Source organism: Mchenga conophoros, linkage group LG7 (assembly GCF_057382185.1).
Source record: "Mchenga conophoros isolate Kocher_MC1m ecotype Shallow Benthic linkage group LG7, M_conophoros_male_GT1.1, whole genome shotgun sequence".
Taxonomy (NCBI): Eukaryota; Metazoa; Chordata; class Actinopteri; order Cichliformes; family Cichlidae; genus Mchenga; species Mchenga conophoros.
In genome coordinates this window covers 66318767-66332237 of record NC_140532.1, presented here as the reverse complement: position 1 = coordinate 66332237, position 13471 = coordinate 66318767, and the positions used below count along the sequence as shown (strand labels likewise).

The 13471-nt window shown below is 43.1% G+C and overlaps 1 protein-coding gene across 2 annotated transcripts in view; it reads left to right on the top strand.

Annotated features, from left to right (window-relative positions):
* Positions 1-13471, top strand: part of galnt18a (UDP-N-acetyl-alpha-D-galactosamine:polypeptide N-acetylgalactosaminyltransferase 18a) — a 180171-nt gene that overhangs the window by 123809 nt on the left and 42891 nt on the right. For both annotated transcript variants that reach the window (XM_085280894.1, XM_085280893.1), the window contains exons 5-8: positions 1525-1722; positions 3638-3752; positions 11489-11674; positions 13012-13149. In XM_085280894.1, the coding sequence (XP_085137020.1) occupies positions 1525-1722; positions 3638-3752; positions 11489-11674; positions 13012-13149 (637 nt within the window). The remainder of the gene's footprint in view (positions 1-1524; positions 1723-3637; positions 3753-11488; positions 11675-13011; positions 13150-13471) is intronic.

The window sequence follows — 13471 nt, the reverse complement described above, 5'->3', positions numbered from 1 at the left end:
TCAGGAACATAAACTGTGAAAATACACCAATGAGATTTAGGCTCAATAAAGACAAAAGGGACCACAAAAACTGTCTTTTATATTTATTTAATCAAAACAAAGCAAAGAGGCAAATAAGGCTCAAAAATTCAAACATGATTCAAGGTGAACATTTTGTGTCTTGTGCTGTTTGTTTTTCCATCCTTTAGGGACATTTAGAGCAGGCAGAATTTTTAGGGTCCAGTCTTGGATGTTAGATCAGTTACCTGAAGTTTATTATCCTGTCTTTGAGATGACTGTATTTGTACATGACAAAAAGATGCATAATGAAGCAACTGTGACCAAATTAATAGCACACAAATTAGTTCTGAACCACATGTATCGGCTTTAAGATGATTGCTCAACAAAAGCTTTCCGTCTTTTTTTAAAAGAAATACATTTAATAAAAAGGCTGCTACAGAGTATGTGCACACCAAAAGAATCAACACCCGCACAGAAGTAAAAGCAAAGTGAAATAATGAATGAGTAAAACAAATATCTACTGGAACAAAATGTAATTTCTTCACTAAACGTCTCTTTAGAGGAAAAGAATCAAAGCTTATTAGAAAGCTTGCTCACTCCTCCTCGCTCAACAGAAAGCTGCACAGGAATATTAGAAAAAACAAGGTAACACTATCACATGATCCTCCAGGGGGAGTAGTTGATAAAGCAGCACAGCAGCAGGCTCTTCCTTCTTGTCCTGCAGTCAATCAGAAAAGACAAAGAAAGGTCGCCAATCAGTCGCAGGTCTTACAAATACAGCCGGACAAGCATTTTGTGCCCCCAGGTTCCACTACACACCTCTCTTAGCATCGCTTTGTGCAGTTAACTCAAGACCCACCACAGCTTTGTGGGGTATTCACAGACAACCTTTGGGCCCCTAACGTCCCTGCCTGGGAGCCGGGCAGCAGTGCTTCCCTGTCAAATCTGCACAAATGGATGTGTCTGCTGGTGGGCACACCGACCCCATTATGCGTGTGCCAATCGCTCCAGCTGGTGGTTTAGCTGGTGCCACCAGTCGCCCCCTCACTGCATCGGGAAGCACGCCAATACACATGAGCCTCTCACCCCTCTCAGGAGCCACAAACACCCTGCCTGTCCTGCCTTGCTACTCGGTTCTTTCTAATATGACCTCAGATCAGAAGAAACTTCCCCCGTTAGCAGTGAACGACGAGAGCAGTGCCCAGTGCCACATCCTGTGTGGTACAGAACTCAGTGTGGTTGTGCACACCACAGGAGATGTGTGCATTGGGTGGGGAAGACATAGGTTCGGACAGGCTTAGCACAGCTCTGCTTGTAGCTGATGCAGAGTCAAAATGTGATGAAACCACATCTACAAAGACTGTTTTTCCAGTAATCTATACTTTATGGTGTTGATTCTTCTCACAACATGATGTGAGATGATGGGAGAGACCACGTTAATCCCTGCAGCGTAAAACCGATCTCTTCAATAATTTGCTTTTGTCTTTATAAACACATTCCTATCTGTACTTTATCATCCTGCAGGGCGGAGCCTATTCTGCAGCGAATAAAGGAGGACCGGACCCGGGTGGTCTCGCCTTCATTTGACAACATCAAGTATGACACCTTTGAGATCGAGGAATACCCTCTGTCTGCTCAGGGCTTCGACTGGGAGCTGTGGTGCAGATACCTCAACCCGCCAAAGTCCTGGTGGACGCAGCACAACAACACGGCGCCTATCAGGTAAACGGGAGATGAGCTCTGAGGCTCGATAATGTAAAAAAAAATATGAGGGGGGGAAAAAGAAATGGTTTTATTTTATTAAAAGGAACCTCTTTATGAGAAAGAAGTCCAAGAATGTATTAATTATTAATCATTTGACTTGAAGCATATTGAAGTAGGGTTGATAAGATCACTTACTAAGCTCATTATTTTTACATTATAATTTCTCCAACACTAATCCCCATGAATAATTACGCATGTAAATTCTGCTTAGTGTAGTGTCAGTATTGTAACCCGTATAAAACCCGCGGGAAGCAATACAGCTACAGAGCAAATTAAGTGTAAGACATAAAAACGGTCTCGGTGGGCCGTTACAGTTAACATTTAAGAAGGAGAGCAGGTGCATTTTATGTCTGCTTATTTGATGTCCTGAACACCACGCACAGTCACCACGCATACCGACAAAGAATGATCTTCAGTGGCCAGGAAAGTGTTGCCAATATAACGGAGAAAGATTGCTTACGCACACCAGAGACCAGTACAGACAAACAGCCCAGTAATGACAGCAGAATTGCCTGCTCACCAATACGTGCAAAGAGGATAACATGTCTGTTGTTGAGGTTTATGGCAAGTAAATCAATAATACAGTGTTTATAGATTTGGAGAAAAACAAGAGGACGTATCCTGCTCAATATTGTAATGGAGGAAGATAAATGGGCCCAATTATATATTTCTCTATCTTCTTAAGCACTTTTGTTCAAGTGCAGATTGCTGCTGGATTTGCTCGGGAGGACCGCTTGAGAGTATTGTTACCGCTTAATGGCTTTCAGAGCAGTTTTGTTAAATCGGTATCTAATTTCTTAAGTAAACATGCGTATTGTGCTCTTCCTAGTTATCAGAAGATGATGAGTTACGGTCTGTGAGAGGCAGTGTTCGGACGCACATTGTTCCGCTGAGCTTCAGAAAATCCACCTTTGAATGCGATAATGGATACTACTACTAAAATGCAGTGAAATACAGAACAGTGCAGACATGTCTCTGGAGTGACCAATCGCGCTCCTTCGTCTGGCAGTTCGACGGACCAGTCTGGATCTGGCGGTTGCCAGGGCAACGGTACTTTTCTGACTGCACAAGTGTAAAGTTTGGTGGAGGGGGGATTACGGTGCGGGGGCTCAGCTCTTAGTTCCAGTGAAAGGAACTCTTAATGCTTCAGCACACCTGGAAGTGTTTCCTCTGCACCTCACATTTAGCACCACTGCAGATTGATAATGAGAACTCCATAGCTCAGTATTTGCTGTACGCTATAGGCTGCAAAATAAAAACAACTCTTTAACTGAATGTTGTATGAAAAAGAATGTGTTGAAAGCCGGGGGGGGGGGGGGGTCTTTTTTTGGTTTCTGGCTGTTTGCCACTGTGTGTATCCACTGGGATGCAAAATTCACCCAAACAAGCTGTTTTTGCTGCGCTGCTGTATTTCATATTGATAAGAAGAGATGTGTGCGACTGACAGCATGAATACTAATAGGAGTTATTTTTCACCCCTGTTGGTTCAGTTTGATGTTGATGAAAGATTTGTGTACTCTTCCCGCCTGAATTTCCACAAAATGTCCTGAAGTAGTTGTGTTAGGTGAAGGCATCATTTTGACAGCTGCATCATTTGTGAGTATAATGCACTGCTTGGGTTTTCATGCAAGACTAAGGACTATGTTTAGAGCAGCGAATGTGCAGTGTACTTGAAAAATAGATCTGCAGGGGGCTTGATCCCCACAATTAGCCCCAGTATGAGGCTAATTGTGGATTAGGACATAGCTGTTGTATGTGGGTAGAGGAGAAGGCTTTGCATTATATTTTTTAAAGGGCCTAATGACAGTGCATTCACTTTAATATAAAGCAAGCTTCATTTTTCTGTGACCTTTTCTCTTTCCTCTCATTCTAGGAGCCCTGCTCTGATTGGCTGCTTTGTGGTCGACAGGAAATACTTTGAAGAGATTGGCCTGCTTGATGAGGGCATGGAAATTTATGGTGGAGAAAATGTGGAGCTTGGAATCAGGGTGAGACGGTCTTTATAAACTTTTCTTATAACCAAACTGATTAATTTCTGAATACTCAAGAACTCCTTTTTGTCCAGCTTCATGGAGACCCTTACGATACAGTCCAGAATGAAACAGATGGTTTTGATTATAGTAAAAATTCGTTTTTTTAATGTATTGGGGTCAAAACTTTTGCCACACTCGCCATTTTGATGTAATCAGCAGCAGCTGCCTGACAGCTTGGTTTAACCAGACTTCTAAAAACTAGTTACTGGTGAAACATGGAGCAATGATAACCGTTATCAATCTTAAACTGACCCGTCAATTCAGTTCTGTTTTCTTTATATAGCACCAAATCACAACAAGTCACCTCAAGGTGCTTTATATTATAATGTAAAGTCCTTACAAGGATACAGCCAGCATGCATTAATAGAAAACTGTCATTTTATGAGGAAAAAGTGTCAGTTTATTTCAAAATATATTTATTTACACCTGCATAAAGTTAGGGCTGGATCAGGTGATGCTGAATTCTCCGTTAGTTATGCTACAATAGGTCTAGGCTGCTGGGGGCATCCCATGATGCACTGGGTGTTTCTTCTTCACTCAAATGTTTCTCTCTGTGTCTTTATAAAGCCTTATTAAGCTCAGGCTTTCTTCCACACTGTGTCTTTGGTGGCCCTCCCTCCCCGAGCCTGGTTTTAACAGGTTGCTCCCTGTTAAAAGGGTGTTTTTCTTGCTCATAAGGAGCTGTTAATTTTTGGACCTTTATCTTAAAATTCAAGAACAGTTGCATATATCGATTGAGATCTCTGCCAGCACTTTCCATACAGTAACCTACAAACACATGTAGCGTGGGCCGCCTAACAACAGCATCAGCTGCTGTCACCATCCAACCTGAACTGTGCTAAAAGGACGGCTCGCCTAGCATACAGAAAAAAGAATGACCTTTCCTTTGATAGAGCAGCATCTTTATCGGTGACTCACCCAAACTGGCTAATTACTAATGATGTAACAACTACAAATTGTAACTTAATATGATAAAATTATATGAATATATCACATTATGGTGACAGTAACTTCCACATCTTCCAGTTTTCTTGTAGTTTCTGGCAAATTTGAGCAGCAACACATTTTATTTCATTTTCAGGCAGCCTAACTCCATCAGAACATTAAGTTACCAGAGGGACTCTATCTCTAATCGGATCTCTAGAGGCCTTGGGCTCTGCACAAGCACAGTCATCCTGAGGCTGCCAATCAGCCCCGGGAGGATGACACAGCGTTGAGGCTGAATGTATCCGGGAGCCATCGAGAGAAACTGTTGACTCAGGCTCGGTGTGGAGTGATTTACTGCAACCGTGTCTGTGTCGGGCAGGTTTGATTATCAGGCCGGGCTGGCTGATGCTGATCTGAACCACCAAGTCTAGAAAAGAATAGATAGATAAATGAAACACAGAGAGAAGTTTCTGGTTGTTACTGTACTGTGCCCTCTAAAACAGACATACAGCCCAGTTATCATTAACTTTGTCTGACTGCATCCATTTGTGATGCATTAATAGACGTTTTAAATGCCACCTTCCCCCTGGCTCCATTCTTCTAAAACAGCAGTAAAAGAAACCCACATCGGCAGCCTTCAATGAACCGTAAAAAGCTAAAGAAGGCATGCTTGGAGCTAAATGATCAGAATCGAGGGAGAAGAACTGAAAGCTGATTTGAGTTATGGTGGGACAAGCCAGCAGCAACTATGGTTTCAGAAACTGGCCCGAAATAAACTGAAATCTGTCGATTTAAATGTGTCCAATCTCCCCTTCAGAGTAATCACCTCATGCATGTTTGGACTGATTACAGCACTGCCACTATTTTTGGATCCCTCCTTGCAATCTTAACCTTTTCAGTGCTTTATTCAGTATCTATGTTTCAACAGATGAACAGAGACCTTCAGTAAAAGATCTGCTCTGCTGCCCCTGGTGGAAAAATAAGGTATTGCTTAGGTTATGGAGCTAAAGAGCTGAACAAGCAGACCTGCCAGCATCCAAGCTGACTGATGCTCCCTGTATTTGCTCGGGAATGGTGGATGTTTCCCCAGTAATTATACCCCTCCACCTGTAAACAAGAACGCAGGCGAACTGCTGTGAGTGCGACGCTACCTGTAAAGGAATGTTGGCTGGATGTTGACTACAGGAGCTGTGTTATCTCAGTCTAAACTCCAATAGGAAGAGTGCACTTATAGGAAATATTGCACCAGATTTATTAAAGGTCACAAACACAGGTGCTTCTGCAGCTCGCAGAAGTGCATTGCATATTTGTAGGTGTTGAAAAGTTAGAGAGAAAATGAAGGAACCACTCGGACAGGATTTTTTTTTTACGTTTGCAAGAGCAATTTTCAAACTTTTCAAATAATGATATTTTATGCACCTTATGTGGTTGTTAAAGTTGCTGCTTTGATAATTTGGAATGAGGAGGGAATACATGCCTAACCTTTGGCTCCTGTAGTTGCTCAGCCAGATGTTTCGAGCTGAGACGCGTCTATTTCTGCTCCTTAATACTTCTGTTTAATGTAAGAGAGCAGAGCTTAACATGGAGGACCGAGAGAGGGGGGAGTGGCTCATTACACATGCATAAAGTTACAGGGAGCAGCAGAGTTGGCAGTGTTTCAGGGTATTAGTTACATTGCTACGCAGACATTGGTTCATAATGAAAACTTCAGGCAGCAGACGTCTGTGTCTTCACACAGCAGGGCGCATGTAGAGATCTGCAGCCTCACAAATCAGCTCTCATGTAGTCTTTTCTTCTTTTTCAGGTGTGAAGTGTGTTCAAAGAATGTCGTTCAGGGGTCACTGGATTTAAGTCAGAATAAAGGGGAGTGATGCATGCATGGATCAGGATCTGGTGGCAAATCATCTTTTGGTTTCTTCTATTTGTTCCTTCAACCTTCAGATTTTAACAGTTTCCCTTTTATCAGAACCTGCTGCTGCTTCTTCAGCTGCTTCCTGAAGTGTTATTCTGAGACATGTGCATGAACCCCACAGTTACACTGCTGTGCTGGTTAGTGGATCCTCCCTCCTGAGGTCTGATTGATGGTGCAGGGCATCTTTGAAAAGAACTGGCTGACAATTTGTTTCACAGATTATTCACCCGACAAACTTTCCAGTCCAGCACACAGCGTTTTGCAGTCAGGCTTATTAGTTCCACTTAGTATATTTGGCTCTGTGCATTTTTAGAACAGCTACAACCTTATGTCATAAACACACTATGATGTCATGAATATAAATGTGTCTGGTCACTGGCTGTGTTGTGCCTTCCTTTGTCTCACGGAAGCTTTTGTGGAGGACTCGGATGTGACTCCATATGAAGCATGAATGTCAAGCCTGCTACAGGTCTGATAATGCCTTTCTCCTTAGCTCCTCACAGTGCAGAGAGCAAGAGTGCTGCTGCATCATGCAGTGAGGTTATTCTCTATTATAGAGCTCTTTTGCCATATAATTACTCTGCATAAGCCCACACTGCAGAGACAAATTGAACACCTGTTGACATTAGCACAGCGGAGAGTTGGATGGTTTATTCAGTGAAGCAGAAGTAGTGAGGGTCCCTCTGTGGGGGGATGAGCTCACTGTCGCCACCACGACCGCAGTGCACGTCTTTCTGACCCAGATCAGATGCTCCCCTCAGCCGTCGGCCGCTCTGCCCACATTACTTGTTGGCCTGTGTGCTGAAACGGGGCCAAGAGTCAGTTGCCCTCTGCAGGGTTGACAGCAACGGTGAAGCAAAATGGAGCGGTTTCAGCGTAGAAGCACTTCAAAGGGGCTGTGGAGCATTTTGTGTGGATGTGGACAGGTTACAACTCCGTGTGTGGAGTTTTTTGGAACAGCTGAAAGAGCAACTAAAGGTTAGCCAGAGTATTGACATTTTATTTCTGTAGCAAACACTTCCAGTGCCACAGGACCATCTGAAGCCTGAACTCAGCAGCACGTGGAATTCTATAGAGTCCCCGCCTCGACACGCACATCATTATTCTGATGAGTTTTTTACTTCGTGGTTTTCTATAAAAACATCAGGAATGACAGGGAAAGTCAATGTTTCAGCACACAGAGCTGTAGAAGCCCCTTTTTCAGATCAATGATTATGTAAATCGGCGGTGATATTTTGACAGAATCAGTTCTGCACACATGTCCCAGGGGCATTGCTCCTAATCTAACTATTTCATCATGTGTTGGTTTTGGCCCTGGGTTTAACTCAGAAAACACTCCGTTTGTTCTATTTCTATCTTCATACCAAACACAGACTACTTTTTCTTTTTTATCAGCGATTTGTTCGTGCGCTCCCTCGGTTTCTGCAGAAGCTCTCCGTATCTCTGGCCTGCACGCTCCTTTTAGTGATAAAGATTGCTTTCATGAAGCCTGATCTGCGCCGTGCTGGCGTAATATTGTGCATATTTAACACTCATTGTCTTTTTTTTTTTCTCGCTCCATCACGACGGGTGGTTGTCTTCGCTCAATGCGATTTATAATTCACAACTTGTTTATGCCTTTTGCTGCTCATTTTCTCATTAAAAACTTTTAAAAACACAAGTCTGACAGCAAGATTTGTTCCACATTTCACCAAAGGAGACAGGCCGGGAGACAATTAGGGATGTAAATGTGCTGCGTTTTGTCTGGGTGACACCCGTACAAGTCAGCCAGACACAACTTCCCAGACAGCGGATGCACACGCACTCAAAGTCATAATGATGCTCTGTGATGTTTGCTGTGTAGTATTTGGCACATGACCCTGTGTTCACCCGTGAACAAAAATAACAAAGCCAAAAAAAGAAAAGACTTCTCGAAAAGATCACTGAAGACCAGATTTCTCTCCCCTTTATTTCACTCTCTTTATCTCCTCTCTTTATTCCCGCTTTATCTCCCTGTGTGTTTATCCCAGCACCTCCTCTTTTTATATCCTTTTTTGAATCTCTCCTTCTTTCATTTCCCCTTTTTCCTGATGCCATTCTCTATCTCACGCTGCACACCCACATGCTCAGAGGTAGATTGTTATACTCGAAGAATAGCTCCTTATACTCTAACCCCATGTTGTAAATCCTTTATAGAAAGTGTTGAGGTATTTCTGAAAGAAGCATGTATTATCTCTGAATTTGGCCCTGCCTGGGCGTCAGGCCAGCGCTACAGTTTCTGCTGTTGTTCTGCAGCAGCGCTTTGCTTTGGTAGGATAGAGGGAAGGAGGCTGGCCGGCAGGAGGGATTAGAACACAAATGCACAGGAGTGCAGGATTGCAATAGAGGGAACAGGAGTTTCTATTCAAATCAGCATTTCCCAGCATTTGTTTGTGAAATCCTAAGGTGCCTGCAGCTCAGTGTTGAGCAGCGCTATTGTGGAAACAATGGTACAATAATCTTCTGACCAAACGTGGCGAATTCTAGAATATTTCTGGAGAAGTGTTGCTATTTCCTGAAAGTTGGTCCACATTTGAAGCAGCTTGATTGTTGCACTTTGCTTTGTAGCTGACAGGTGGTCACTAGTGGACACTCCAAGTTCCGTTGTCTAGGTAACCCTGCGATGTATTTGCTGCCTCGCTCATACATCAGTCAGCGATGTCCTTCGCTGTTATTGGCACTGGTTTGAATTGGACCCCTGAAAAAAAGTTAATATGAGTGGAGTTGATGTTGAGAAGGAAGAGCTCAAAGTAGCTAAAGTACCAGCAGAGATGGCCTTTGCTTCTCTCCTACTGACCCGTGATCCATGTAATTCCTTCACCTTTGAGACGGTGCACATCGCATCATACTCTGAAACTCACCGGAGGGCAAAGTAGTAAACATTTAGATATGCAGCTGTGGGCCGAAACACTAATAAAATACCTGTAGCTGGTGAAAGATGTTCGATTATTCCACATCAAAGCATTGTTTGAGTACTGTATCGACTTCGTTGTCAGGAAGGTTTTGTTTAGCACTGACAGTCAGTGTTTAACCGCTGCAAGATGTTAACAACAGCCGTGCAGAAGTTCTAGCTGCAGTAACATTTTGTCAACGTGCATATTTTTGCTTGGTGTAACAGGCCAGTGGGGTTAGCCTTTAAACATGACTTATTATGATCCTTTCTAACACCAGGTTTTTATTTTCACGATCAAGAGCAAAAATACTAAAGTCTGCAATAAACAACACATTTAGAATAAAAGTGCTGCAGGCGCCTGATGAAGACCTTGCACGATGAGGTGAGGAACTTTATATATTTACGACAGTGATGAAAAAAGAAGTTGGATTAAAACAGTACAAGACTCACATTGTGTAAGAGAAAATTGCAAGTTGCATTAATAAATCATAAATACTCTCTAAATATGAGAATAACAGCTGCATGGAGGTATGATACAAATATGTTTGGGGTCTGACAGAACGAAGAGTTATTATGCAGCTTTGAAGAGAATGGTAGTGTTCTTTATGGCAGCGAGGTGGAGTCTGAGGGAGAACAGAGACTAGATGCACTCGCTACCACAGACATAAACATCTCTGACATCTTGCTGCACATATTAAAGGCTCTGAGCTTCCTTAGTTACTTTAGTTCAGTGAGTTTTGCAGCATGCATGTATGCACAGCTCTCTGAAGCTCCCACCACAGCATCTCAGTCAGGCTGAGGTCTGTACTCTGGACCACTGCAGCACCTGGATACTTTTCTGTTGGACACTTGATGATGTGCTTGGGATCTTTGTCCTGTTGACCCAGTTTGGTCCAACCTTTAGCTTTTGGACAGATGGCCTCACATCTGACTCTAGAAGAATCCTCATGCCTCCACCACGCTGCTGACAGCTGGTATGAGATGTGCTGTGTTTCTTTTTCTCCAAATGTGCTGCTGTGCATGATGGACTAACATCTCCACTTTGGTCTCTGTCCAAAGGACATTGTTGCAGGAGTCTTGTGGTTTGTTCAGATGCAGCTTTCCAGGCCTAAGCTGTGCTGCTGTGTTCTTTTTAAAGAGAAGAGGCCCTGATAGCCCTTCCAAACCAGCCATGTCTGTCATGAACTTGAGCCTTTAACATGTTAACTGTGGCTTGTCTGAATCGTGAGTAGTGGAAGCAGGAAGATAGTGCTTAGCTTTTCAGGCACTGCTTCTGCATTTTTAGTTTTTATTCTGATAAATAATAATACGGTATAATATCCCACGTGTAGCTGTACTTCTGAGGTTGTATTTACCTAATTTTAGAACCTGCTGAGGGTGTGAAGTTTGTATTTATTATCTCCTCACACAGAAAACCTTTGAATCCAAAGACACTTTTTTCCATTACCGTATATGGCACAAAAGAAGGAAGAATCCAAACATGAGTTTTCTATGATGTGCTACCTCACACACACACCAAATATTGTTTTACTAAAACATGTATGACTTGAAATAACATTTGTCACATGTGTCATGAGCCTGGCTAGTCCTACATAGGCATGTAGGACAGCTTCCACTGTCAAACAAGTGCAGACAGATGAAAATAGCAGCATCTGGGTAGGCATCACCACCTACCTTTCTATTCATGCTAATTCCATCAGCCAGGCTCAGTTTCAGCAGGTTTTAATCCCCTATTCAGAGGACACAGGTTTAACTGGCAGTAACCTGGCAGGTGCTGAAAATATCTCTACCTTTTTTGGGAGTCCCCACAGTCCTCACATGTCAGAATTTACATTTGTGTGTGTGTGTGTGTGTGTGTGTGTGTGTGTGTGTGTGTGTGTGTGTGTGTGTGTGTGTGTGTGTGTGTGTGTGTGTGTGTGTGTGTGTGTGTGTGTAACAAAGGTGTGGCAGTGCGGTGGCAGTGTAGAGGTCCTGCCCTGCTCTCGGATCGCCCACATCGAGCGTGCCCACAAACCCTACACGGAGAACCTGACGGCTCACGTCCGCCGCAATGCTCTGAGGGTGGCTGAGGTCTGGATGGACCAGTACAAGAGTCACGTCTACATGGCCTGGAACGTTCCACTGCAGGTAAACACACTGCACTCACTGTGTGTGTGTGTGTGTGTGTGTGTGTGTGTGTGTGTGTGTGTGTGTGTGTGTGTGGTGCTTCTTCTCCCTGTGCGGGGGTGTTATTGTGGACATGTTTATTTGTGTTCAGGGGTTGTGTTACAGATTTTCTAGCAGCCATGAATGCCACCATGGAGATCCACTAGAAAGTCAGTGGCACATAAATAACAAGCAAATGCATCTCTGAAGGATTGTTGTTGTGCAAGGATATACTGTATATAAAAGATGGAGCTACATTTTCGCTGTGGATTTTGGACAATTCTTAGCATGTTAGTTGTATGTGTGATGAAAGTTAGATAAAATAATTGAGCGTTAACTTACCAGATGACACTAGAGAGCTTGGTTATTTATTCTGTGTCAAGCTCCATCATACCGTTTCATGTCGTAACGTTGCACGTTTTAGCATTGAGATCGATTTGCTTTTGGACCCACCCTCAAGCGGTCATTAGAGGTACTACCGTTTTTGTCACTTCCTGTTTGTTTACATTTTCAGATGACAACTCACGCAAGTCATTTGAATACTGTATAACAAAGATCTACAGTGTGTTTCTTAACCAGGTTTAGCTGACCTGTCAAAACCTAACCAAACCCTCATAATCCCAAAAAGTTCACACTAGTTCAGCCTTTTAGTATCCATGTTTCAACCACGTGTGTTCAGGTCTAATGCGAAGTCAGACTCATATCTGAGTGATCGCACATATACCTAACTCACCCAAAGTAGTCCTTCAGTTCATAGCTAGTTTCATTATAAGCCTGTAGATCGCTCTTGTCTTCCAGTTTGCTCGAGCCCGGCAATAGCTCTTCTCTGATATTGTTTTTTGTATGAGCACAGTGTTGCAGACCAGATTTACAGTGATTCAATGCAGATCAACCAGTATATGCTCAAATTTGTAGGACCAAGAACAATTTATGTCTGTAGGGTAAATTTCCTCTTGGCAGGAAAACAATCTTTCGGGAACATTTCACATACTTTTTATGTAGATTCTGCTTTAACATCTCTGTTTAATTTCAGCCGTTCCTCACTGAGTATCGCACTCTGTGAGGCTCCTTTTTAAACATTCCTTGCTGTTCTTCTGCTCAGTTATCATTTCCGACTCTTCCATTGCCATTCCAAGGATGTAGTAGTGCTCAAAGGACGCAGACGCCTGAATTCTGCACGTGTTTTTATTTATTGCTACGTCGAATGTAAGAAAATTGAAGCTCTTTTTGTATTTATCGTGTTGCTCGAGGTCATTGGGTGGCAGTAAAATGCTCAGCATGTAAAACTTGGATCTGTGTGTGTTTATTTCCTTGCCTAGAACTCAGGAATAGACATCGGGGACATTTCAAAGAGGAAGGCCCTGCGGTCAAGACTCCGCTGTCGACCGTTCAGCTGGTTCCTCTCCAACATCTACCCTGAGCTCCGATCCTACAGCGACACAGTTGCGTATGGCGTGGTGAGTTCCTGTGATCGACCTGCATTTCCGTCTTTGCCTATGTTGACATCCAGAATTAAGGGTTTATTCATTAATGAGTTCCCACTGGTTTCTGAATAATTCCCAAATCAGAACGTTATGTATTCCTGGGTATTTGTAGTCTTTGTGAAACAGTTGGCCCTGCAGTCGACTGGCAGCCTGTTGAACCCCACACAGCCCATGAGAGCTGTAGGCATTTTCTTTCTGTTCTAGTTTAAAACCTCTGTTTCTCGTACATTTATAGCTTTCCAAACATTTCCTGATGCTCCAGTGCTTCTGTTTTTTCTTTTGTTCCTCACTGATG